This window comes from Bemisia tabaci, chromosome 2 (assembly GCF_918797505.1).
Source record: "Bemisia tabaci chromosome 2, PGI_BMITA_v3".
Taxonomy (NCBI): Eukaryota; Metazoa; Arthropoda; class Insecta; order Hemiptera; family Aleyrodidae; genus Bemisia; species Bemisia tabaci.
The window spans coordinates 47,566,925-47,593,853 of NC_092794.1; the positions used below are offsets into that span (position 1 = coordinate 47,566,925).

General features: G+C 41.3%; 1 protein-coding gene across 35 annotated transcripts in view; it reads right to left on the reverse strand.

The window, feature by feature from the left end:
• The window catches only part of shot (dystonin-like protein short stop), a 236,492-nt gene that overhangs the window by 131,801 nt on the left and 77,762 nt on the right, over positions 1–26,929 (reverse strand). For 27 of the 35 annotated variants that reach the window (XM_072297427.1, XM_072297425.1, XM_072297456.1 and 24 more), the window contains 4 exons: positions 25,763–25,816; positions 22,250–22,339; positions 14,953–15,030; positions 12,754–12,846 (listed from right to left, as the gene is read on the reverse strand). In XM_072297427.1, the coding sequence (XP_072153528.1) occupies positions 12,754–12,846; positions 14,953–15,030; positions 22,250–22,339; positions 25,763–25,816 (315 nt within the window). The remainder of the gene's footprint in view (positions 1–12,753; positions 12,847–14,952; positions 15,031–22,249; positions 22,340–25,762; positions 25,817–26,929) is intronic. The other 8 variants (XM_072297436.1, XM_072297455.1, XM_072297454.1 and 5 more) reach the window with 1 other exon arrangement.

Here is a 26,929-nt window from a genome sequence, read left to right on the forward strand (position 1 = left end):
AATATTCCCTGATGAAAACCAGGAATTTCTTCCAACTTTCCTCCATCTTCAACACTCTAAGAGAAACACTCTGTTACTCTGAAGTTCGAGAAAAAAACACCTATGCCATCTTGTCTCTGATTCTTTAGGATATAGTCAACGTGGCCACCAATTTTAAAAACTATTCTATCTTGGGGTGGAGGTGGAGGAAATTCCCAGTTTTTACCATTCATTTCCTCATTTAACTGGATATTTTCATTCCCTGATGAAATTTGGGCCTTGGCAATTGCCAGCTTTTCTAGGCTCTGATCATGTACCCTTGCAACAACCACGCGAGGCGCCTGCACGGTTGCCCTTTCAGAAAGCGACTTTTGGATGGTATCGACAAGCCTTCACTTCCATACAGTTGGAGATGACCTCAAACGACCATTCCAGTACTTCAAAAAAAAAAATCGCCAGAAGTCTATTCAAAACCACGCAGAGAGTAAAAAAAAATCGATACCTGATCGCTATTTCTTGTTGCATAATTGGAGTAAATTACTCCTATGAGGATAAGTAATGTATTTGCGACATTCGAATGCTCATGGGCATATCAGACGTCATACCATCAGTCAGGAGTCGTCAAGCTTAACCTCATGAAATTGCAGAAGAACTTTAATAACCATTTCATGTATGATCCATAAGAATCAAACAATAGCCTTACATACTACCATTTCGTCAAAAGTTTTCGAGAGGAGGGAGGTATAGGATAAAAATTCCGAGCCTAAAGCTACGTAAATGCTTGCAACTTGTTTGATGTGCGCCTGCCCGGCTGTTTTCAGTCTTTAAAGTAGTTTTTCCCTTTTAGGTTGTCGATGAATTATGCATCCGGTGATATAACCGAAATGTCGTCAAAGTCGTTCCTCAATCATAAAGAACGATTTATAGAAGCGCCGTCGGCTTAAGTGGGCATCATTTTTTGTTCAAAGACCTAGCCTTAGAGAATTGAAAATAAAAACATATCAGTGTTGAAAATAAGGCGAATATACTGATAGAGTGGAGGCATGGTGGCAATGGGCCAATTGCGCTGGTAACAGAATCGTGATTTGATCATTGATTCTTGTAGATTAGCTAAAATTAATAAGGTCCGTCCAAACAGCAACTTTCTACGTTGAATATTAACCGAGATATCGTTCTTTGAAAAGTAGCACCACCAAAAGTACCAAAAGTAGTTTCCACCGCGGTAGTGCATAACATGGTATGTACTACCGCGGTGGATGACGTCATAAATCGCGTTTTTTGAGGCGCGATATCTCGATTATTATTCAACGTAGAAAGTTGCTGTTTGAACGGATCTTATTATTTTGAGTTTATCTGCAAAAATAAAGCATCAAAATTTGAATCTGTGACCAGCGCAACTGACCCATTCACGACAATGTCAAAGCTAATTTCGATTACCTTAATTTCGTCAAATGGTTTTAATCCTCTGGTTTGGGTGCGATCGAAGTGTTTCAAAAACCATTAGATGGATTCTTTCTGAAAAATCGAAGTTTCACTCTCTAGATCGAACACCAAAGAGTAAAATGTAAATACTGTATACAAGGTAGGAACACCTACTTCTTGGTTTACAATGAACAGTGCTGGAACCCTCTCAAACTATGTAATGTGATTTACTAATGAGTTTTTGTTTCAGCTTCGCAAAAAATGGTGATGAGCCACGATCCCCAAATGACCTTTAATTCTTAAGATAGGTCGTTAAAAAATTTAAAGACTACATCGCGAAACGGTAATCTGAAATACGCAAGCATGAAGATTTGCATGCATAACTGCGACGGCTTTCATTTCGGTTTTTCGAGCCTCATTATGCAGCCTGGTTCATTTCTACGCAGCTCGCTGACGATATGTAACCTCCTAATTTACAAGTCAGGCCCGAACGAGTGGGTACTCAAAATAGAAAACTGTATCCACCGGGAGTCACTTCAATGACTTTATTAGGAAATTTCGATCTGAAACAATCGCCGAGTGACTCCTCCCTAGTTGCAAGATCCCGAGAAAAACAAAGAGGCAGGGAAGCGCCCCACCGCCCCACCGCGCCGGCCGAACCCATTCCTACGCCCGCCACGCGCCGGCGCCGCGTTGCTGAGCCATGACGTAGCTACTCGCTACGCAACTCCGCAGAGCCGTCATGCTAAAAACGTAAACAATTTTATGTCTCACCTGAGAATGTGAATTGGTGGTGACGTCATAAACCTACGCTGTTTTGAAGCCAAATACTTGAATGAAATAAAATGGACCGCGGTAACCAGAAAAGGAACCAAGCTACATCAGCTTTTGTCAAATTTAATTGGGCAGTTTAATTATTACACGAAAACAGTTGTGCGGATGTTTGTTCAAATTTCAGCAAATTTTCTGCATGGTACGAAGCAAATTCCTTAAAATTTTCAACGGAACCCGCGCAAACGTTCCCTGGTAAAAAATTTTGTTGCCAAGTCATAATCAGGGACAAGAGACCCCCCACTGGCTTTTTGGCGACAGGTGGAAACTTTTACTTTCGGGGATTCAACAATTCCTTATGGACAATTATAAGGGAGCAACAGTCATCACCCTAATTTCGGCTGTTGACCTACCTACATGGTGGATGATGGGCCTCGGATGACGTCATGAGCCAAACAAGTTTCCCGAACTTCGGCAATTTTCGACTTGTCTGCAAACACGTTGTTGAACATCAACCAAGTAGGTAAGTCAACAGTAGCATGCTGAAGTCCCGAAAGTAAAAGCTTCCATCATGGCCAAGATACTAGTGGAGGGTCTCTTGTCTTTGATTAGAACGCTACATAGAAAAACGAGGATATTTCCCCGAGGGATTTTTCCATTACTTGAAACGAGTAGATGGCTCTAATTTGTCAAACTGAACCGACATCCGTCAACAACAGCCTTTCTAGCAACCAATGTTGTTAGTATTGACGAATTTTGATAGGATTTGACTTGGGTCCGGGCGTGGAGCATCAAAGGAAAGGTGGGGTTAGGCGGGCCGACGACGACGACGCGACGATGGCATGACATAAGAATCGGGCTGATTCTGTTTCAGAATTGCGCTGCAGTTGTCCAAATTTGGAAAACGCGGCTACTCGGACGCCACCGGTATGGTGATTGGTGCGGGGCGGGCGAAAGAATTCGCCTACGCACTCCGCAATCCACAGCCCGCACTTCAACCGCGCGCTGCCTCGCTCGGCCGCCAGCTCGTCGCTCTGGTCCTCCGCGGACTTGGGCGCAGCCGCCGCGTCCAAGTTCACATCGTGGTTTCACATCCGCCCGACGGAAAATCGCGTCACAACCTCACACAACATATGTTTCATAGACCCAGTACAACAATCTTCCGAAGACACAGAGTACATAGAGTATATAAATAGGAGAGCTGGCGCCATGTTCTGCTCGACGAGTTCCGAGCCCGGTGTGCGCCGAGCTTCAGTTACTTTTTCGATGGGTACATGTTCGATCCAAAATGGCGGTGTGGAATATGTGGTAATTCCTATCTTCTTCTTTACATCGGATGGCCGGGTACCCGTGTATCGAAAACAATCGATCGTGTATCGAAAAAGTGACCCGGCGTCACACAGGACTCTTCTCTTTAAAACTTCCTTGATTTTTCCTCTCTCTTGGCGAAATATTCCGTAGGATTTTCAAGCTTTAAAATTGGCATGCCTCTCCTAAAAAAAAAAAAAAAAAAAAAAAAAAAAAAAAAAAGAAAAAGACGGGGAAATTTTGGAATACCACAAGGTAGATGTACGTGGTTTTGCACTTTGATCATTGATGGAGTCTTCGGTTACAACTCAACACCAACTTTCGTACAGCCTGACACTGTATCCGTTTACTACGCGAGTAAAATGGTCGTCAATTGGACGTATTTATGCTAAAAAGAACTATGTGCACAGGGTTTGTGTGCAACATAGTTCCTTTCAGCACAAATACGTCCAATTGGGGGTCATCGATGACTTGAAATTCCTCGGCTCGCCGACCGGAGAGCTGTAAAAGGCATCGTGACCTCTCTGTTTCCTCTTAATCTACTCATTTGATTCTGAGAGCCTGGAGCGATTGCAACGCACCACAATGACAAAAATACCACCCATTCAAAAGTATCACGTATTTTGAACACAATATTTCCACAAAAAGTTGCCGGCACAAGTTAATTAATGGTTTCGATCAGTTTTGAGGGTCACTCTTACCCTCATTCGGACTGATCGAACACCGCAGTCGTGGCCACAACTCAGAAGGGGGGGGGGGGGGCTCCTTCCCCCAACTGTTATCTCTTTGAATGTAGAGTTTTAAATAAAAAACATTAATGGCTCATTCAGTTGGTATTTTCTAAAATTTCCGTCGCGAGAGCCTCAAACTTCGTCCAAACGGAGTTAAAATTTCGGAAGTTTTCGGACCTGTTGAATCCAACAATTTCGAAAGTATTTAATGCTGTAAATACCAACCAGTGTAATTTCTGTGCAGAAATCGATGGGAAATTTGGTCCACGGATGCCTCAAAATGCGTCCAAATAGAATTAAAATTCAAAAAATTTCCGAGGGAGGCCCCCCAGCCGTCTTTCTGGACTGGGGGATTATTCCATATCCACAAACCTACAGCAAGGTGTACCTCGGATTCATTCACAAGTTAATCAGGACGTGCGAAAACTGTTGACGTCCATTTTTCCAGTCTTAAGTTTTTTTGAGTTCATAAGACTTTCCAGAGTTGGTTGCAACCACGAAACAGCGTTAGAACTCGACATCAAGGTTCTTCAATCCAAAAACGAGTCCGACCATCGCTTTTATGGTTTTATCGACAATTTTTAGGTATTAGGAACTCAAAAAAACTAAAGATTGGAAAAATGGACGTAGCGGTTTTCGCACGTCCCGATTCAAATGTAACTTAAAATTTTTGAACGAACGCGGGAAAAAAAATTGCTGATTCAACAATTCAATTGCTAAAAACAGTGAGTGCATTGTTTCAACGCAGATTTTACAACAAAAAATGCTACTTTTACCACACTGTAAACTAAATTAACCACAAGGGTGGTTAAAGTAGCATTTTTTTGTTGTAAAATCCGCGTTGAAACATTGCACTCACTGTTTTTAGCAATTGAATTGTTGAATCAGCAATTTTTTTTTCCGTGAAGAAAAAATGTTCAACTGATTTCGACGGCAACGTGGTGTGGCTAGATTTGCACGGTAGGCCGAAACGCGAGCGTGACGTCATTTCGCCGGCTGCGCGATTGGGATGCGCGTGGGTGCCCGGGAGCCCACACTCGGGAGCGGCCTTAAACTACTTTGCCGCGCCGCGACGGCTAAGTGCTTTCAGTCGCTTCAAAAGCCGCCGTAAACTTGACGAACTTCCACGCCGAGGCGGCGTCGGGACGGGACGGGCGGAGGAGGAGATTGGAGGGTATCAGGGCACCCGGCAAGGATCTCGGGAAAAGGTCTGGCAAATGAAGTTGTCTTCCGACCGATAAATGCGCGTTAATTGCGGCGTTATTATAACTCGCACTCGATGGGACATTTACAGGGTGCCCCAGGGTCGAGCGGCCCAGTCGCGATTTTGCAAGTTGGCAACGCTGTTTCCTTCATTTGAAGCCATTTGAAATATCGATTTTAGGGTGAGGCATGCTACCATACTAAGAATCGATTGTTTTGCATGCATTCAAACGGAGGAAAACCCGAATTCCCCACCTCCGTTCCACCGTGTGAATCACCAATGGAACGACCAGATCACACGAGCGAGTATTATGGGTCGAAATAAGATTTTATACCTCAAAAGTTTTTTTTTCTAAAATTATTCCCAATCGGAGCTACGGCTTCCAAACTTTTGAAAAATTCCTCATTTACCCGATTTTGAGGCCATTTATCTGCCCGCACAACTTTTTAGCGCTGAATGCCATCCATGACCTCAAAGATATCGTCATTTCATTGGTTGAAAGGGGATTTCAGAGGATCTTGGATTCTTTGAAAGAAGAAAACTTGCCCGCCCCCTCCCTCTTGCACTCCCTGAAACCTCCTTCAACTTTTGAGTCAAATATTTCAAAGATCAGATGAATTCAGAGCTACAATTGTGGAAGAAAGATACTTTTCATGAGTTTTGATCCAAAACCGTCGCAAAATTTGAAAAAAAGCGAAGACTACTTAGAAAAATTTGGACGGCTTAAGTTCCACCAGAGGGGAAAAAAATATTATTTTGACCGATTGAGCACAATTCTGCGCCTGGCCGTTCACTCTCGGAACACCCTGTATGAACTAAGGGTGACAGTGAAATTTTCTTTCAGATTTTAAAGAGTTCTTGCTCAAGAATATTTTATTCGCAAGATGAAAATTTGGAATATGCGATAAAAACATATGGATAATATTCATGAGAGCTTCAGGGACAAATTTTGCAAATTAAATTCTTCCGGCGCCAGGACTAGGTAGATGGTGCACGAGATTAAGATAGGTTCAAGCGGAGGTCCTAAGCATTAAGGCTCCGAGGTGGTGACAGCCACCCTGATAGTGTCTCGAATAAATATGCATCGTTCGGAGACACATATTTCAAAATAGAGCCAGACCAGATTCGACGGAAATTCTTCTCGAATGCGACCGCCTCCGTAAAAGGCTAAACAACTTGGCGACCAAGGAAAACAAACAAAACGTGGACAAAAACCAAGAAAAAACAATAAAATGAAGCTGACGCAAGGTTTTAGTACAAACCGATAATCACTGACTACGTAAAATAACACGAGGGACGTCAACTAAAGAATCCGAAGCTCTGAAATTCAGGGGTAACCTTCTGGGCAAAATACATCATCAGTATAGACTCATGGACAAGTTCGGCCTTCTAATTTTCTTGGTTTATTTCTCTGATGATTCTGATACTTCATCAAAGTTGCATTAATACGAAAAAATGACTAAATGTAAAAAAAAACCATGGTGGGATTTAAGGCCACACGAACAGAAATGTATTATAACCGGAAATGTATTGTTCTATCACCAGTTTTGCAGACAACTTATGTAACACTCAGAGATTCCCAATGTATTTAAATTTTAAGAGTACGGGATAAAACAACTATTTCTACGTTTTATACTGTAAAACTCTTCAAAATCTACAATACACGAAATGACCCTTTTTCTGCTACATTTTCAGAACTAAAGATTGCTCGTCAAAAGACAGCCGCTCATCAAAAGAAACCTTTCGTGTAGTGTACCACCAAAAATTTTACGATATACTTTTATAAATTTTGAAATAGAATAAGAAGAAAAGAGATTGAGAGACTGCTCTAAACATTATATAAAATATATGCTACATATTCTGTATTCCTGTATACGGTGCGTATCATATTGCGTTCATTAATTGGGCAATCATCAAAACCCAGTTTCTTTCTTATTTTTCCGAATAATCCTTAAAATGTTTCAATTTGAATAACGATTAACTTTTCAGCAACACACAATCGTGATCCTTCAAAGGACAAAATCCTTCACACTTAAAATTACTTATTGCTTTTTTAAGCAAATCGCAGACGTTTTAACTTCTTAAAACTGTTTCTCTAATACTCGTACGGTATCTCTCGGCGATTTTTCCCTTTTCCTCAGAGGATTTAAAAAAATAGTCTGCATACCTCACTGGAGAACTCGAAACTGAGAACTCGCGGTAAAATGTGATTACTCGTTCATAACAAGGCTTATTATATATGTATGATACCCACGAGGGAGACCAAAGTTAAGATTGGGGTCCAAGAATCAGTGATCCAGTCGACTTGAAAATAAACTATCTTCCACGCTATTACATAAAAGCAGCTTCATTAAACAACAAGTCTTTAACTTTAATTACGAGCCTCCTTAAATAGGGCCCTGGCAAACGGGGCACAGCTCTCTTAAAATTGGTAAACAATGGATTATGTAAAACACCAGCTTCAAGAATCAGGGAACGCCTTAACGTAGGCATGCAAGAGGAAGGCTCATCTGTGCGAGCCTACCATGGTCAACGTGCCTCTACGCTAGCGTTAAGTTACTCCGCGAGAGGTAGGCAACTAAACTAACTCTCGTGTACTCGTTTACACTATACTCCAAGTTGAAGGCGAACTTGCTTCGCTGCGAAGTGAGAGGAATGACTGAGGATTGAGCATGATTCTGGGTTTCTGTACTGATAACTGCCGTAGCTATTGGTATCTGTGAGCCGCTTTGACTGTTTTAATGAAAATACCTAAGCGTTAGGATATGCAAGGTCAGGTTATTAATTCCTATTTTACATTTTAACTTATTTTTTACTGGATATCACTGAAGAAGGGGTCGGTTTTTCTAAAAAAGCCCAGTTTTCTCGAATTATACATCTGTTCATCTTATTTTTTTATTATTTGTTTCGTCAGGTTGAGTTTTCTTGAGTCTCTCTTTAGGCAAACCTGACTGCTAGATGGTAAGAAAAACTGCCCACAGACGCGGTAATTTTGAAAAATCGTTCTATAAACTACGCAGATTACACCCTTCAAGGCTTGATTTGACTTTTTGTGCCCCTGACGAGATTTTCAGGCAATTTTACTGATTAAAATGGCTATTTGATTGGCTGTATCTTTTATGAGCAGCAAACCCAATGGCAACTGCTGAAAAGAAGAGAATGTGTGACTGAACCTGTGAAAGGGGACCTTCTTTCAGCAGAAAATTTTCCTGAACTTTTTGCAAAAGCATGAAGGAAGAACATCTGGGAATTTTGGCGCAATTTTGACTCTTAAATTTGAAAAATGGAGGGAAACATTAGTCCTGAAGTTTTGAGACAGAAGTTCTTATTAGTGGAAAAACGTAGATTAAGTGTTTTCAAAAAGTTTCAAAAAATGATCTCCCTGAAGGTGTATTCCCTTTCCGCAGATAGGTTACAGCTAAATGAGGCTGCGGCAATCATTTAGCACAGATTTAAGGTTTATATTAATGGGAGGAAGTAAATAATGATAAGGTAAGTGATAAATGAAATGTAGGTGCGCTAAACACGTACGAACAAGTGCATGGTGAATACATACATAGACCACTCCCACATATTATACTGCTGATCTGGTCACCTTGACGGTGAGAAAATAATGAATTAATTACTGTCGGACCGGCAGCGGAAAAAAAATATATTTATGAATGAAGCGATAGGGCAAATGAGTGAATAAATTAATGAATGAGTGGAAGAGTAGAGTACTACTGGCTCACTCTTCATGTATTTCAATGAACGATAAAATCGGCAAAGATACAGACAGAGAACTCTAGCGAGAAGCACAACTACCACTCAGAGATCCACTGCATCCAGTTCTCAGATCGTTCAAAGAGTGCGCTGCTGTCAAAGCTCTCGATCAACGTGAGACTACCGACTACCTACCTGCTTACCTGACGGACACATTTTTGTAAAAATAATCCTCCAGGTGTCAATTAGTCATTTTAGGATGTTAGATTCGCACAAAATTTTGGGGAAGTGATCACTGATTTACGATTTCGCTTCAGTCAGTCTCGATTCCGATTTCATTGAAAAAATTCACGAGAGGAACTTTAAAAAATAAACCTCCGGTTTTAATCGAATCTGTCGTTTCGGAAGTGGTGCAATCCGGGAAAAGTCAAACAGATCATTGCAGATTTTTTTTCTCTCTCTTCTTCTTCTTAAACGTAGGTTTATTAAGAGGAATTTAGATGATACATATAAAGAACTTCTCATCTCTGGTTCAGTTTCAGAATATTTATACTCTGTCTAATTGGAAAGCGTCTCTAAAAAATAAGCTGGTTGTCCTATCAGAAATGTTGTCCAACCTGATAGAGGGAGTGTGATGAGTCAAATTTAACGGAATCTCTAGGGAAGTTCGTGGGCTGAGTGATCGTTAGGAGCAACATTGCATCGTATGGATCAACAAACGATGTCTCAAGCACTCGAGACTTTGAACGACTGATTGTGACTGCAGTGGCGATTCTTAAGTGTTGGCACAACAGGGCTTCGCCTATTAAAACGTCTGTAGAGTGATCTATTCTAGGCGAAGGATCAACTTTTTATAATGGAGTTGCACGGAGGAAAAGCATTGTTGCCAACTTGCAAGAATCGCCGGTAACTAACGGACGCCCGACGTAACAGACACGTAAAAAAAACACTTACAAGACTGAAGTAGACGGTAGTCTTACCTTGTGCCATTGCTGTGCATGGTGCCATGAGAATCGCAATTTATTGGCAATGGTCCGGCAAGCGACCAAACAAATCAACATAGTTAGATGAGCATGAGGATAGGAATAGGTGTATATGAGAATGAAAATGGAAAGAAGAGGGTATGAGATGATGAAGGAAGACTTAAATCGTGCTGCTAAGTGCTTGTTTCAATAAAGCACGTTCGTCCTCCTTACAACAGAGATTACTCATTAACGGGTCAATCGGTACCCAACAATTAAGGTCTAGAAACGAGGCATTAGGACGGTGAAAAATTTAAATGCTCTTGGAGTGTGGCCCAACTGATTTTGCTAATAAAAAGGAATTCTTTGCTGTGACTCTCAGTCAGTCTCCATCAATAGTTTCTGTATATTATTGGTCCGATTCAGTGAAAAGTGGACACTTGTATGTATGTAAAGTCGCTCCTGCAACGCACTCTGGCGTTCTGCGACACCCAAACGCCACATATGCCTATCCTCCCTGAGGTTATCGGGCAACTGACACCGCAACATCTCTTCGTCAACGCCCTGTTGACAGGACGTCCCCGTAGCATCTTCCCAGTGAACACTTATTAACAAAAAAAAAAAAAAAAACTTCACTACGGACTGAAAAACTGATTCGAAAAGTCCCATGTTTCTTTCTCAGACGTCACGATTTGTGTTTACTTATTCTTAAGACGAGGGAATAACGACTGCGCCGTCAATAATCACTTTGATACTTGGAATTTCGAAGACGGAACAGTGAATGAATCTCCTCCCATGTTTGATCACGGGTCCCGAGGGGTGAAAACAGAGAGAAAAGGAGACCTATTTTTTCTGCGATTTCCCACGGGACACTTGACATTGATCACCATTAGTCGTTGCGCCCACAAAACGTTCGAACCTAAAAAAAGAAACTGACCCCTACCGTGGTTCGTCTGAACATGAATATTTCCTCACTTATCACGGACAGCGGCAAATCTTCCCACCAAGTTCAAAGTAGAAAAAATGTGTGGAGCACGAATAACCAACAATCGTAGAAAATCGTTATAAATACCCACAATATTCCTTCAAACTCGACCGCACTATGGGACCGTCCATAAATATGAGAAAATTTTGTAGTTGAAAAACCTTTATATAGACGGACCTATTTCAACCTAACCTACCCTCATCTGACGATATTTTTGCTAAAATATCCTAATTTTGAGGGACACTCGAACTTATCTCAGGGTCGTTATAAGTAAGTCTGTAGGACACATTTTCGGTTGTGAGGTCATCAAGAATGGTCCTATTATGGGGAGACCCCACAATTTAAGACAAAAGCGTGTCGAGTGGCCACTTAAATGCTGTCATAAATCAGCACTAGCACACTTTAAAACGGTGGAAATTTCCTCCTTTTTTCCATAAAAAAGAAAGGTGTACAATGTATTTTTTCTTTACCAAGTTCTGGCGAGTTTCTTCACGTGAGAGGATAATATCGCTATCAAGTTACTTTTTAACTATTGATTTTGGGATGTGGTGAGAGCAAGATAAGCTTTCAGTATTCCCAATTCCCTTCCGCCCTCTTGATCGAGCCTATTGCGACCCGATGAAGAGGAAACGTAATTTTTTATCGATTCCTAACCGGCCGTTTTTGTGGATGCACAAACGTTAAAATACATTAATACTATTTGTATTTGGGAAGCGTGTACCTTTAGCCGCTCCTTCCAATATCAAGTGCCCTGATTTCTATCCCCCGAGTAATCATATTTTACATGTACACAGCGAAAGAGAAATTCACCTTATGCAAAATTTTTGGTTATTGGATGAGAAAGACTTTCAGCTCTCGGTGATGTAATGTTTACATGAGGGTGGGCATCGATGGAGACGAGTTATTTTGTCAAAGAAAAGTACAGATTGACCTCGAAAAAAATCGCAACAATGGGTTTTGGGAGGTATTTTCTTGTTCAACTTTCAGTTACGTTGGGACGTACCTTTCATACTAAAATTTCTGTTAAGAATTACAATGCGCATAATTTCCCCCAGGATAAGCTCGGCAAAAAAATAAAGAGCAGATAAAGAAAGTAGAGAATTTAAATTTACGTGAGATGATAGCCATTCTCGAGACACGCGACATTACCCCCTAAAAAGCACCCCTTCCCTACTTCTAGCCATGGGCCGAAATAGGGGGACTGGAGAGGGCTGCCTCCAAGAACTTTACTTGACCCCTCCACAGAAATGTGAGGAATTTTGCTAATATAAGTAGGTAAGTGCGAGACATAGCTATCATTCTTGAAATTGTGCAATTCGATCGTTTTTTCAGTGAGAGCAGCTCACTATTGCTCTTGAAACACCTCAATTTTCAAACATTTTCCGAGGGAGACCTTCCCCCTTCCCCCTTTTTTGGAGCTAAGTAGATCCCCCCAAACCTCCTTGAACGATGATAAGTCCCGCAGAGCTCTCTTGGTGGAGTATCTTTTAGTTTCCCGAGGGGGTCTCAGCAGATTGCTTTTCCCTTCATGCAATAAATTGTTTCGGGTGTCTAACACCGGTGCGTACTGCGTACCTTAAAAGGCTGGGCTATGCCTGAGGTTTACGGGTGTAAGCGAATTACGAATCAAAAATCAAATCGGATGAAAAAGCATTTAAAATAAAGAAGAAAATTCAAAGAGCACTGTACCTGGAAGTGGAGGATAATCGTCCAGATGAGGCCGAGGGTTAATTTTGGGTTTCCATCGACGATGTCTTCAGCGCGAATATTCACCAGTTTTATCTAAAGAGAGAATTTAAACATAAAATTAAATGTATGCATTATCAGAAAATCAAAAAATTAATCTGTTGGCCGGCGATTGAAAAAAGAGAACACCCAAAGGGGGGGGGGGGGGGCACCAGTAGGGAGAAGGGACACTGGTGTATTGGGAGAGTTATGACTACCTGTACTTTTTCGGTGCAGGAGAGTTGTGCCACTTACATATCGGTCTAAGACTAAGGGTTTCAAGCTATCATGAAGCCATTAAGGGCGTAAGTAAACGCTCCTGGAGATCGAATGGTCGACTTTAAGAAGTTTATGCCAACCCTTTCACGAAAATGTACTCCGAATGTATCGCTACCTACCCTTTCTCCCTGGCTCAAGCTATGGCTTTATTCGAATTATCATGTTATTAGGACATAAAATAAAAAATTACTTTCCTTAGATAATTAGTTGCATTCTTTATCAGATATTTTATTAACTCCTTTCCGTCGCAGTCTTCTTCCAAATCTTACTGCCGTTAGAGAAGCAGGTTAGCCTATTTTTCTCAACCAATGGAAAAGCGGTACGCAAATGACCATACTCAGCCCATAAGCGTAGAGCTAGATTATTTTGTTGGAAAGGGCCTGGCCCCCTATCATTGAGGGGTTTGGGAGATCCTCAGAACTTTGTTCAAATTTTGACTATACTTGGACGCATTTTGAGGCTTCCATATTTTCCATTGATTTCTGAACATAAATCACGTTGTTCTAAGTATTTTCAGCTCAAAATACCTACTGTCGAATTGTTGCATTGAGAACTGCAACAAGGGGTTATCGTTGACGAGGATTTTTTCCACCAGACAGAATATAAGCGCTCAATTTATTAATAGGAGGCACTTCTTGATTTCAACCTGCCTCTATAATTTTGGTATACTCGTGGCAATGCGTTCAAAATCAAATGGCGCACCAGCTCAGATGACGGAGAGCCAACACATCTCAAAAGACCCCATCTTCTTCGGGGAACTTGAAAACGCACCCACGAGGAAAACAGCTGAGCGCTTCCCTAATACGAACGTAACTTGTTTTCAATATTTGGGGAGCAAGACCCCCTGGACCCCCCTGATTACACCCACGACACTCCCAAGGTACAGTAGAAAACACTGTTGGCTGGGAGAAAAACGGTCCTAAGCTGATAGCCTCAAGTTTCAACGAGGCTCGAACAAGGTGGGTAACGAAATGGCACAGCATACCTGCATCTTGCACATTGTGTGGAAGTGCCAGCGACCTTGGGGGACCGTACTCACTTTGTAAGTACAACTTAGTGGTCGATTATGCACGGCGTCGAGACGAGGGCTCCTTCAGCCTTCCTACCGTCCTACCCTGCCCCTGCTCAGCCACCGGTTAAATTGAATCGTTTGATTAATGCCACGCACCGTGCGCATCAATTTATTAACTCATGTGATGCTTTCATTTATCCTTTTGTTGATCATTCTCGATTTCGCCCACATATCGACAAAGTCGGCTCTCGAGGAGTGCTCTACTCGCCATTCGGCGCCTTAAAAGTAGTCCCCGATATCAACCAAGCCATGGGCCCGAGATAAGTGAACATAAACAAGTAAACTATATCCACTGAAGCATAAATAGGCCGTTCATAAAATACGTAAGACTCTCTGCGAGAGGAGGGGGAGGGAGGTGTAGTCCGAGCTTGCACTGTACAGATGCGTAAACCATCTAAACATGGTCCTGTAACTAAAGCGCAACTAACCTATTTTTCTTATCTTCTATCAAATGAGGTATCTCAAGAGAGGAGGGGTTGCCGTTTGAAAACAAGAAATCGGGCTGACCCCTCGTCCTTCCTGCCCCTCGGTGAGAAGGTTGCTCCCCTAAAATTTATGGTATACCAAAAAGTGGTTCTCTTCGACCGAAAAGTAGCCCCCGATAGGTACCCAATCCAAGCCTTGTTTGGGCAACCTCTCTTCCGACACTATTTGCACATGTCCATTGTCCATACCGGCGGAGAAATAATGTTCCGCGTAAAATTTTTAGAGAAAAATTGATGCGGCTAGTTGAGTTGCAACGCTGTTTGAGGAGTTCATAAAAAGCTTTGGCTCGACAAAACTTGGAAATGAGAGACACATGATGAGCTTACCTTTTTAAATCGTAGAAAATCAAGCGCCATCTGAACATTTTGTAGCATGTGAAACCGCATCTGACCACGTTCTCGGGGCTGTAACAAACGAAAAAGTATAAGATGTCAATGAAGGGAATAATACGTACCTCATTGAACGGATAAGTTACAAATGCAAGAATCTCAACGGATTAAGTCAAGAATACTTATTTCAGAGATTTTTTAGCCATCAGAAATCTTCCTCTTACACGCTTAAGCCTTAGCGAAGTTAAAAACGAGGCGATATCATATTTAATGAATATCAAGAAAGGGACTGATTTATTTGACCTGAGGACAAGAGACCTGTTATAAACGTGGGAACTTTCTTCCTTTTACTATTAGAATTGAATCCCATGTCTCAAACCTATTAACTCTTATTCTTCTGGACTTACATAATTACAGGAAATAATTTTACGGATATGAACCTATAACCTTTATGCTACAACGGAAACGAGCAAGAAAGACCCGCCGGGGGCAATTCAGCAGGCACTGAACCGATATTTTTGACCAAGCTGCTGTTTCCCGACATTCTCTCTATGGAGGGTCACTTTTTACGCCCACGAGCCAATTTTGTAAATATACCTTTTCGGAGGGTACATCTCAGGGCCGGATTTACCTACTTTCCGCCCATGGGCCACCAGTATTTTGCCGCCCCTTTCTCATTCGTTTTGAAACATCAATAAAAACCATCAAGTGAACGTGGCGGAGGGAGAGGAATGCATAAAACGCGTTTACCTACTGGTATTGGATACATTTTTTGCGAAAGCCCTGTCAACACTACTAGCAAAATTTCACGGAACTTTGCGCGAAAGTTAAGTTCCGTAAACCTATCTCTGCGTGGACAAGGCCTTCCATTTATAAGGAATGAACGAAAAACTTATGAAAGAACAAACATAAAAGTGGTTTAATAATTTTAACTTCCGCCGCCGCGCCGCGCTGACCGCACTGTGTTTGGCGCAATGCGTGAAGTATTCCTACAGTCTTGTAGGCGCCATGCGTTTCCCGCCGCGCCGCGCCGCGCTGACCACACTGAGTTTGGCGCAATGCGTGAAGTATTCCTACAGACTTGTAGGCGCTATGCGTTTCACGCCGACCGCTGCTCATTCTGAGTGCACTGTTTGTGACGCAATACGTGAAGTATTCATGCGGACTTGTAGGCGCTAATATGTGTTACATGCCGACCGCTGCGCCAAGGGTTTCTCCTTTTCATCTCAAGTCCTCGTCATCAATGCTCTCTGCGCCGCGCCGCTACAAGCCGAATTGCGTGTTTGGTTTCTCTCTTAACTCGACTAATTAAAGGAGCTGTCTCTTGTACCACCGCAAGACGACAGAATTAGAATTGACTATACTCTCAGGAAATAAGAGATTTTGTCGCCTTCTATCATTTGTAATTTCTTTTCTAAATCCGATTTTCTGTTATACCTACATTTAAAAAAATTGCAAAATTTGCCGCCATGGTGCAAATACAATGTGTTTTCAAATTTGATCTCCGAGGGGGAGGGGGGGAGCAGAAATGGTTCTTACGGGACAGATCTTTCACAAACTTTTTTTTCCGTTCTTACATGGTGAAAAAAATGGAAAGTGAAAAAAAGTTCACTGACTTTTCCATGACTCTGCAGGGTTCTTCAGTGTCAGGTTCTTTCTTTTAGCATAATTTCTTATGAAAATTTTTGTCCCAATTTTTTTTTTTTTTTTTGGCGCGGAGTCACTTGAAATTAACAAAAAATCAGAATTCGTGCTATTCATATTTCGTCGAAAGAGCAGAGTGCGGTAGACGATGACTGCTCATAATTTACAGAAAGACGATGATTACATTTTGTGGCTACAAAAAAAATTCCGAAGTCCCACAGCGAAATCCCCTGACTCCTCCAGGTTCGAAAAAGTTCCCTGTCTTTTCCAGGTTTTTGAAGACTTCTCAAAACCTTATATCGTCCTGTGCTAGGATGGACCACTGGACAAAGTACGAAGTTAAGCATTCTGATATATATTTTCGGACCAAAATTTCACGTAGAGCACGATTTGCGCGACGAAAATTACCGAAATTAACTCCTAACCAATATATTCAATGTTTCTTGACACGTGAATTCAAACCTCCCGCTCATGAAAACTTAATGGTCTACGTGAGTCATATCGCACACTAAAAGTTTCTCGTAACCAATGTAAAATAAACACGTTAATATCTGAGATAGTAAATTATTTTGGTAATTTTCAATGCAAGAATCGTGTTCTACGCTAACGTAGAACTACGTCGTGTTCTACGTGTTATGGTACATGTATCAGAATCCTTAAATTCGTGCCTTGTCTAGTGGTCCATTAAGAATTGTGTCTAGTGATGACACGTGCATGTGTGCCGTGTGCGCTTGCAAGAATCAGTTAGATTAATGGGCACTTGTGAGGGGCGCCTTGGGCCTGACGTTGCGTGACGGGGACGACGACGACAACGACAACGTCGGGGGACGTCGAGATCCGATCGGAAGGAAACAAGGCCGAAATCGCCCACGCCCCCGGTCCGCTTGCACGGTGTCCCGTTGATAAGTGATTTGCATCGACCAGATAACAATTAACGACTTGGGGACGGATAACCTTTCAATTGCAGTTCATGATGTCCCATTCACGGAGGCTTTCAACGTCTCAACTCATGAATGGATACTACCGGGCGGCGCGGCGCGCGGCGAGGTGCCGCCGGTGGGGAGGCGCAGGAACTGCTAAGGTCAACGGAGGAAAAACGAAGAGGTGAGAGCTTGAGGGGCTTAATTGCATTGCGATGCTGCCAAGTTTTACCCGACATATTATTTCTTTAAAAACGAGGAACGGGTATCTTACAAGATCGTTCACAAAGCACACACGGCTTCCTTTTCCGAACGTAATAAAAAACCATGCAAGTGGGTAAAGAAAAGTTGCTTTTTTGTGAAATTATTTCTTGTTCGCAAACGCTGTTCTAAACCTCTGTGTTTGTGGGTGCCAGAAGACATAGAACCTGTGTTGGCACGTGCGTGGGAGGTCTGGTAGACCTTTCCTGGAAAATTGTGAATATTAAATCTTTCACGGACGCTATTTTGACATTTTGGCTCTATTCATTTTTAATTTGAATAACGTAATACTTAGGAGACGAATTTCAGTTTTTCATCGGGGTTTTCTATACTTTTTTCAATACTGATTCGATTTTTAGAAAATAAGTGCACAAGTAGGCCAAAAGTTTCATGTTCATTCACTACCTCTTGGCTCTATCCATGTATGTCTCTTGCTCACTACTTCGAGACTTTCATGAGTACGCGTTTTCTCCGGTCCCTTGAATTTCGAATTATCAAGAGTTGACTTCACACAGCATTTCTGACCAGACTGATTTAGTAACTACGTCATTTCGTCGCCCCTCTGACGTAAGAATATATCTCGATTTCCACGTGAGACCTGTTTCACATATAAATCCATGCTTTCTAGGGCTCATGCTGAAATCGAGATACGCTTTTGCGCCAGAGGAGCGAAAATTTGATACATTACTACCGATCGATTTTTCCTATGTAAACAGAAACCCGATCTTAAGGTATTTAGGACGAGATGGTCAAATGAACCCCGTTGTTCCTCGCAGGCGAAAGTTCTCGTGTGATAGACGGATTATAAATTGATTAATTTTGAGGTATGTAAAAATACGGTGCATATTTGTTTAACTTAACCAGCGCATTCCTTGAATTAGGTGTACTTAGATTTCAGTTCATCATCCCCTTTTATTTTAAAATTTGTTTATACACTTAGCGTTGATGAATACGAAAAAAAAAAACGAATGGACTATCAATAATACTTCGAAAGGGAATGATTTTATAAGATCGCCAATAATTATCAAAAATTCGACCAATATATTAATGACGCATTCATAATGAACTATCGTACCAGAAATATTCAACATAGAATGAGGACTTGAGGTTATGTATAATGGTTTACACTGGAACCACCGAGCGTGTCGGACAAGGATAAATCGAATTACGCGAAAATGACTCAGCCACGAAATTAGTCTATTATCATTCAGACCCGTTGTCACCCGTTGTGTCGCAAGGGAAAAAATGTACACAATCGCATGGGGGGCGCCAAAATTTCTCGCATCTCTTTAAATACAGAATTTTGAAAAATTTTCGTGTGCTTTTTGGCTTCCTCTTCTCATTCGTATTTTTTTTCTTAATTCTTCATCTCCGTCTTCGTTCTTCTTCTCTGACTCCTACTTATTTCTCTTCCTTTTCTTTTTTCCTCTTCCTAATCTGCTGCTCCTTCTTCTTTTACCCTATCTTTTCTTTTTCCTCTTTAGTTCTGCTTCTTCTTCGTCTGCTTCTTCATCTTCTTCATATTTTCCTTCCTCCTACATTCATTGACCCAGGTGGGGAGAGAGAGGGGGGGAATGCCAAATTTACTGTTTGCGTGGTTGACAATATTTACCCTCGTGATGGCCGTGTTATTACTTGAACATACAGAATCGCATCCCCCTCCTCCCCCAGTGCCCGATGTTATTGAACTACTGAATCCGGCGTCTAGCTGAAGGCAGAATTTTAATCCACCCAGTCCGCCCTTTATGTTGAAAACAACAGGAAGAAAAGTAAAAAGAGAATGATCTTTGGATTTTGATCAATGGCGTGGGTCATTGATTCCTTCAAAATCTCTGTGTTCTGAACTTAGGGGCTTCGAAGTTTCAGTGGATTTTCGAGGAATTCGGATTGAAAATAACTCTTCCATCCTTTGCCCATGTACATGAGCTGTTGCCACGTCTTGCCCGGCTCGGCTGCGCGCGAAGGGAAATCGCAGCGGATCCGGGCAAGGCGTGGCAAAAGCCAAGTTCCGGACCTTTCGTCGTCTATCGTTGCCTGGAGGGTGCGATTATTTACTTGCCTCATCTTCTCCTCCTGACCTCGATATAGATGTGAGCTGCGTATCTACATATGAGAGAGCGATTCGAACCTGATCTCAATAGATCTGGTTATAGATGCACCAATACATACAGCTCTCCCGGTCTTCCGATGCCGTGGATACGGAGACATTTTTAATCTTGTGCTACAGATGCGGAATTTGAATTTTGAACGACAGTACCCAAAAGCGCAAATATCTAAAACCTCGAACTCCAAAAGTGTCGAGACTCATCCCGAAAGCGCAAATACCTAAATTAGAGGAAAAACTGAAGGGAAGACATGCAGATGATTTTTTTCTGCACCTGATCCACGGTTTTAAAGCGAGAAACTTTTTTCGGGCTTCCTTTAGATACTACGTCATGGATTTGTTTTTTTTTCCCTTTATGAATCCGGTCTACTGCGGTACTCCAATGCGATGCATATTCGATTAGAACAAGGGGAACGTGGCGTGAGGGGGGTCTCCGAGAGGCTTTCCCCACAAAAAATTCGAAATTTTAATGATCAAATATCCAGTTCCAATCATAAATAATTACCACATACAAGCAGCCTTCCTTCCTCTTTCCTCCGTTCCTTCTTTATTCAATCTTTCTTTCTTTCATTTGTCTTCCTCCTTTTTTTGGGGCGAACGCGGAAAAACCGCCCCCTACGTCCCCCTCCCTAGATTCACCTATGGTGCGATGACTCTGAAGCAATTAACAAAGTCAGAAAAACTTTTGGTCCTGGCTCACCGGGTTCTGAATCGCTCGTATAGTTGATAGCTCATAGGGTTGCAACCCTGGCTGAAGTCCGGCTTTGCTTTTCTGATTGGCTAGTGATGCAGTTCGGACTCATCGACGGACGTTGCACCTCCAGGCGAAAGAGCCGACAAAATTCGGCTCCTTGACCGACCGAAGTCGGCATTTCCAATCTTTAATTATAATTTTGTCACTTTTCACGGCACCCTGCCTCGCTGTGTAGGTCATTCTACCGGAGCGCCACGGCGCGCCAATCTTAATGCCCATTTCCGCCTACCGAGCTCAGGACATCGGTTGCAATGCTGCCGTGCTAAGGAAGAACGCCGTATGAACATTCGAGAGTTGCCAAATTTCCTTCGATAAAATGTTCATTCTTGAGGAAAGTTATGAGTATTTTCCCTTGAAATTTTCAGGAACTTCAGGTGAAATTGCGACCAAAAGTATCTGATAAATTGGAAAGAAAATATTCATAAGTTTACCCGGAAATCCGTGTTTTATCGAAGGAAATTTGGCAACACCTGAAGGCTCATACGGCGTTTTTCCTTAGCACGGCAGAATGTGAGTGCGGCTTGCAACTTACTAGCTGCAACTGTAATTGATTAGCCCCCCTCCCCCTTCGGCTTTCCCGAATGATCCCCCCTGCGGCCCTCGATCCCTTATGGCATTGTCTATTGTCTTAATAGGTGGGGTTGGTGAGGTACTCAGGCGGAACGAGTCCGACCCGTTCCTCATTTTGTCGCCCGTCTTGTTGCGTTCCGCCTCGTATGCAGCCACCTTCGTCTTCGGAACGCTCGACGTCAGTGCTTGGCTGACGAAAGGCGTAACTTCACTTAGAGATGAGCCCGGGAAAGTATTGAGGTATATGGACGACAAGGCTCATCGCGAAATGTAATTGCGTTCTTATTTCAAGAAGACGACGACGTGTGGAGAGTGTGGACGCCTCTCCTCGCTCATTGCTGACTCTTCGATCTGCGTTAAAGCGTCCGTTCCTCGGATTATTTCGTCTTATGAGCAAACAAAAAATATTTCAGAATGCACCACTAGACGAAGTGCAAATTAAAGCATTCTGGTGTGTGATATCTCTTCAAAATTTCACATAGAACACGATTCGCGCAACGAAAAAAACGGATAACAACTCAAAACCAAGATGTTAACGTTTTCAGTTCACATTGGTTAAAGGAAATTTGAATTTCTCGCTCGCAAGAAAAAAAACTCATCTACCATTTCTTTAAATTGGTGGGACAATTTTACATGTGAACATTCTCGGGGTTTCTACAAAAATCCTACAAAAAACTAAGTAAGGTACTTTCATAAGACTTTTTTGGACCATTTTTTTGAAAAAAGTATGGTTGCAAGGCTAATAAAGAGAGCTTTCAGTCCTCTTTAAAGAATAGCTTGCAGGGAATCGGAATATTAGCTCTCTCGCATACTTGCATAAGGCCAATGTGACCGAGTATTCCGACCCACAAATCGAGTGGTGAAACAAAAATATGACATCGTTATTTGACTTCCATCCAAATATTTGACCAAGATTAAAATGTTATAGCATTGTATGGATTCATATGATTTTATAACCTGTAGACACACTGATTTGATGGGATTGTTTTGGTCACATATAAACTAGAAATTCAAATGACAAAAACAAAAGGATAAACTCACCAGGTGTTCGCCCGTGAGAACCTCCAGTAGTGAAATAAGATTGAGACCATCTTGAAGATCGACGAAAAGATCGTTAACGTGTCTATTTGCCTGCAATAAAAATCAAACAAAACAAGTCTTAAAAGGTGAATTAATAAATTCTGACATCATGCATTCTACTGAGAGACATCATCTTATATTATTTTGATAATGATATTTGTACTTTATTTACCCCTATGATATCTATGATATCATAAAACTTCAGAGAAAAAAAAAAACCCTGACCTAACGGACAAAATTTCCGACTTTTTCGATGGACCATGAACAGACAGGGATAATCAAACTGATCGTTATCTGCCTGTAATTTTAATCTTGTCATCAGAGTTTTCAGTATTCGTGTTGTCATAAAATCCCGAAATCTTTGTTCCAATGATCGCGAGGACTCAGAAGTGGACATAAGTATTTATTATAGAAGAAGCTATACGCTAAGGGTTTACTGGCAACATAGTTCCTTCTAGCATAAATATGTCGAAAGAAACAAAAATTTCGGAAAGAAAATTCAATAAGCTGAATGAATTATTATGAAATGCCATCACTTTCCCGTTTGTTATCAATGCAAGGCTGCGCGCCCCGGATAACAAAACCAAAATAAAAACTGTAGCAATTCTCGGTCTCCGTTTGAAATGGAGGAGGAACTGAAGATACAAGTATTCAAAAAACTGAAAATGACGGCAGTCATACCAATAGCAAAAAATAAAGTACAGAAGATACAAGCATTAGAACAAGCAGCAAAACCAACAAAATAAAGGATAATTGGCAAAAGTCATATAATGGCTGAATTTAAATTCTTTGCTGAAAAGGACGGTAAAATTGAGCCAAATGAAGTAAAATTTTACTTCTACAAACGTCAATGCTACAAAGAAAAACAAAAATGCTGTAAAAAAATAAAACGAATAAAAGTAAAAATGGTCAGTGGCATTTTTTCGCGGCATATCTTTCATAAATTTTCATCCCTGGTAAAAATTGGCAGTAGAATCTGTGTTCTAAAATACAATAGACCTACAGCCGGCTGTAAGATTTCCAATAGCTTCTGTAGCCGGCAACACAATTTCTTATAGCCTTTTGTAGCCAATGGCGACTAAGCAACAGCCTGGCGATAAAGTGTATGCTAAACATTACTAATTACGGATGCTAGGACTTAGTGAGTTTTTGGACTACCGCTCTCTTTTTGGGCCGTAGTATCTTGATTTATTTTGCGAGGAAAGCTCCGTACTTTTGAGGGATGCCTGCCATTCCTAATATGTTGGAGCGCCTTCAATTTCGTATGATACTGTGCAATACCTCTGATGTGAAATAGTTGCTTCAAGCGCCGTGGTACGCTGCGGCGCGGCGCGGCGGGCGGGTAGCCAGCACGAAACGCGCATTGACGCCTACAAACCTAACAGGGATACTTCACGCGTTGCGCCATGCGTGAAGTATCCCTGTTAGGTTTGTAGGCGCCAGTGCGTCGCCGCTCCGCTTTTTGTTATTAGGCTCTAATATTTAATCTCGTGGAGTCAGCGTTTTTCAACTCATGACTTTGAAATGTTTGCACACTCTATATGGATTATTCTCATTTTAATTGATGAAAAAAAATATGGAGTAAAGGAAAATATAATGTTTGCGTTTTGTAAATATTAAGGTGATTCCGTACAAACTTAAGGATTTACGAAGCACATGAATTTTTACACAATTTCTTATAGCCTTTTATAGCCAATGGTGAAAAAGCAACAGCCAGGCGATAAAGTGTAAAGCCCGGCGATAGGAACTATAGCCCGGCTGTATAATTTTTTATAGCTTCGTGTAGCCCGGCCGTATGATTTTTCCCACTTTCTACAGCCATTTATATGATTTTCTATCGCCTTCTTCAGTCGGCTACAAGAACTCCTATGGCATTTTGAAACGCAGCCCCTATCGCCAACTTTTACCAGGGATTTGAACGGCCAAAAAACCAAGTTCTTACCTCGATCTAAAACTAGATCTAAATAATTGAAATGCGCTAGTTTGTTTGTAAGACAATTAATGAGAAATAGCAGGGATTGTTTGAAAATGACAATACTGCTGCCTACAGTTTGAAAATCAAAGCTACTCTTCACTGATTTAGTGATCGCGGACACACCTCAGTAAAAAAATATGTTTTGATTAGTCTCCTCTTTAAAGAATAAGAAAATAAAAAAGCATAATCAAAGATTTGTAGACGCTACGATGGAGATACGCTTTTTTCCACATTAGCTTTCGCTAAGCTAGGGCTCCAGCTACGGCTATAACGGGTAATATTGGGTTGATTTACGCTTAAAAGCGTAAAAATCTCGCTCTTGATTGAAAATCTATAAATATAAATCAGTTACAACGCAGAATAGTGCGGTATCTAGTTGTTTGTTTACTTTCGGTATTGATTCACTTCAATTAATGATCCCGATCCGATTCAAACCTGACAGAAAAGGGCGAGGACGTGCCTCTGAGTACTCGAGTTAGGTTAGATTAGGTCACGCAACTAAATCAACTTTGCGGCAATGCGGGAGGTGTCACATAAAAATGCAGGCGCGCAGCGCGCCTTGCCTATGCTAATTGTGAGTCGCGCAGATTTCTTCTGCAGCTGCAATTATAACAAAGGGTTTCAAGTTTCTTTCCTTCCCTTTTTCGTACACTTTGCACTATTTACGAACAGCAAATCGGTGGCTTTAGTCGACAAGTGAGTTACTTCGATTGCGACGTTACTTATCTCAATTCATGTTTCATTTTTCAAAAAGCAAACCAATAGACAGAATTTTCTTGGAATTCACGCTTCTCTGCTTGAAGGGAATTTGAGAGCTTCAGAAAATTTTAAGCACTTCAGCAGACAGGTACTGAGGGGAAGGGGGCATTCAGGGGTGAAAAATTCTCTTCAAAATTCCGAAAAAATTGTTTTCAAAAATTCCTAAAATTCCTTTAAGAATTCCCTTCCGAACACCGTATCCTCGGTCATCATTTCTCTATTAAAAAAAGAGGGAAACAAACTATTTTGATTTTTAAAGTTACTACATTACGAAAAATCCAGGGTTTTCGCGGTCCTCGGCCCCATGATTTAAACCTGACTGAAACATCCATTTGAATTGAGAATCCGATTGCCTACCAATAATTCAGCGCTAAAAATGATTGGGCTTGGCGTGGAGAATTCTGTAGGAGAAAAATCGTTTGCATGCGCCTTGAAGTTGAACGATTTCACAACAGTTTCAATATCAGCATCCGTTCGGGAAGAAATGTCCACCCTTCAAATGAGGATTAAAAATTACACAATACTGTCCGCAGCCTACTTTGAGGATTAGAAAATTACACAATACACGTCAAACAAACGGAGATCAAAGCAGCTAACAACAGAATCATTCAAACAAGGAAACCAACAGATGTGCAATGCAATAGTAACGATGAAAACAAAAATATTAATTGAAAAAAACAAACAAGAAACAAACAAAACCAAAAAAAAGAGACTACGACATGGACCAGAGATGAACTTACGACGCAACACGCGACAGCCTGAGACTCGCCGCACGTGTGAATGCAGGTATAAGTCTGTAACAAAACGGAGAATGTGTTCACTGTCTCGTGTTAGCATACTCTGAAAACACATTATCTTTTAAAATCGTTAATCTTTACCTCAGACCTGGTCCGTCCCTGCTGAAAATCAGGAGTAGAATTTTGGCGTACCTAACATTTTTCAGGACTATCTTACAAACAGTAGTAAATACAAAACATCTCTTTTTCTGGAGACTTAGCACGAGCATTTTTATTATTTCATCTGAAAAAGCTCAAAGAGCTGATTTCGCAGCATTTCTCATAATTATTTCTGATATTAACTGAGAAAATGCACCACATGGTAATGTCATCTGTCGGCATTTTCCATTTGAAAATATTATGTATTTTAGCAGATTAGCTCATTTTGTCATATCCCCTTCAATAATAAAATTGTCAAGAGACCAAGGGTATCTTCGTGTTCAGTCCACTCCGACATCTGCAAATTCTCCTATAAATACGGTCTGAACTGAAATCCTACATTTTACTAACTATGATGGTACGGACAATTTCATCCATTTTGTGATCGAGTCTCGTACTTTTCAGGATACACACATAAACGACACGCATTTTGCACCATTGGCGTTATAAATACAGGATATCAGGGGTGATTGAATCGAACATAGATATTTATTTTTGCTTGTATAAAAGTTTTCGGATTATTTACAAAGGGAACTGTTCGTACTGGATGAGTTTGTTCTCAGGGCCAGAATAAGGGATTTTTTAGCGGATGCGCAATCGAATACGGCGGCCCCATGTGGAGAGGTCGTCTCCCGGAAAATTTTGCAAGTTCAGTGTTTCCAAAAAATAAAATTTCTTTCCAACAACCCTTTCTCTCAATTAGAAATGATACTCACCCTCTTTCTTTTTTCAGCCGGCAGAGATTTCGCCCATTTTTTAACTTAAAAATCAGCTTTTGGCCGTTTTTAGAGTAACTTCCGTCCCTCAAAAATAATAATATCTGTATAGTACTTACTATTACAACAAAACCCCAAAACTGCGGGAGGAGGGACTGATAATAGATTTACAGAGATACGTTTTGAGATTTTTTTAGCGTATATCTTTAGTTAATAGTTGTTTTACTTGCTCATGAATGAAGTCCGCCAATTTTCA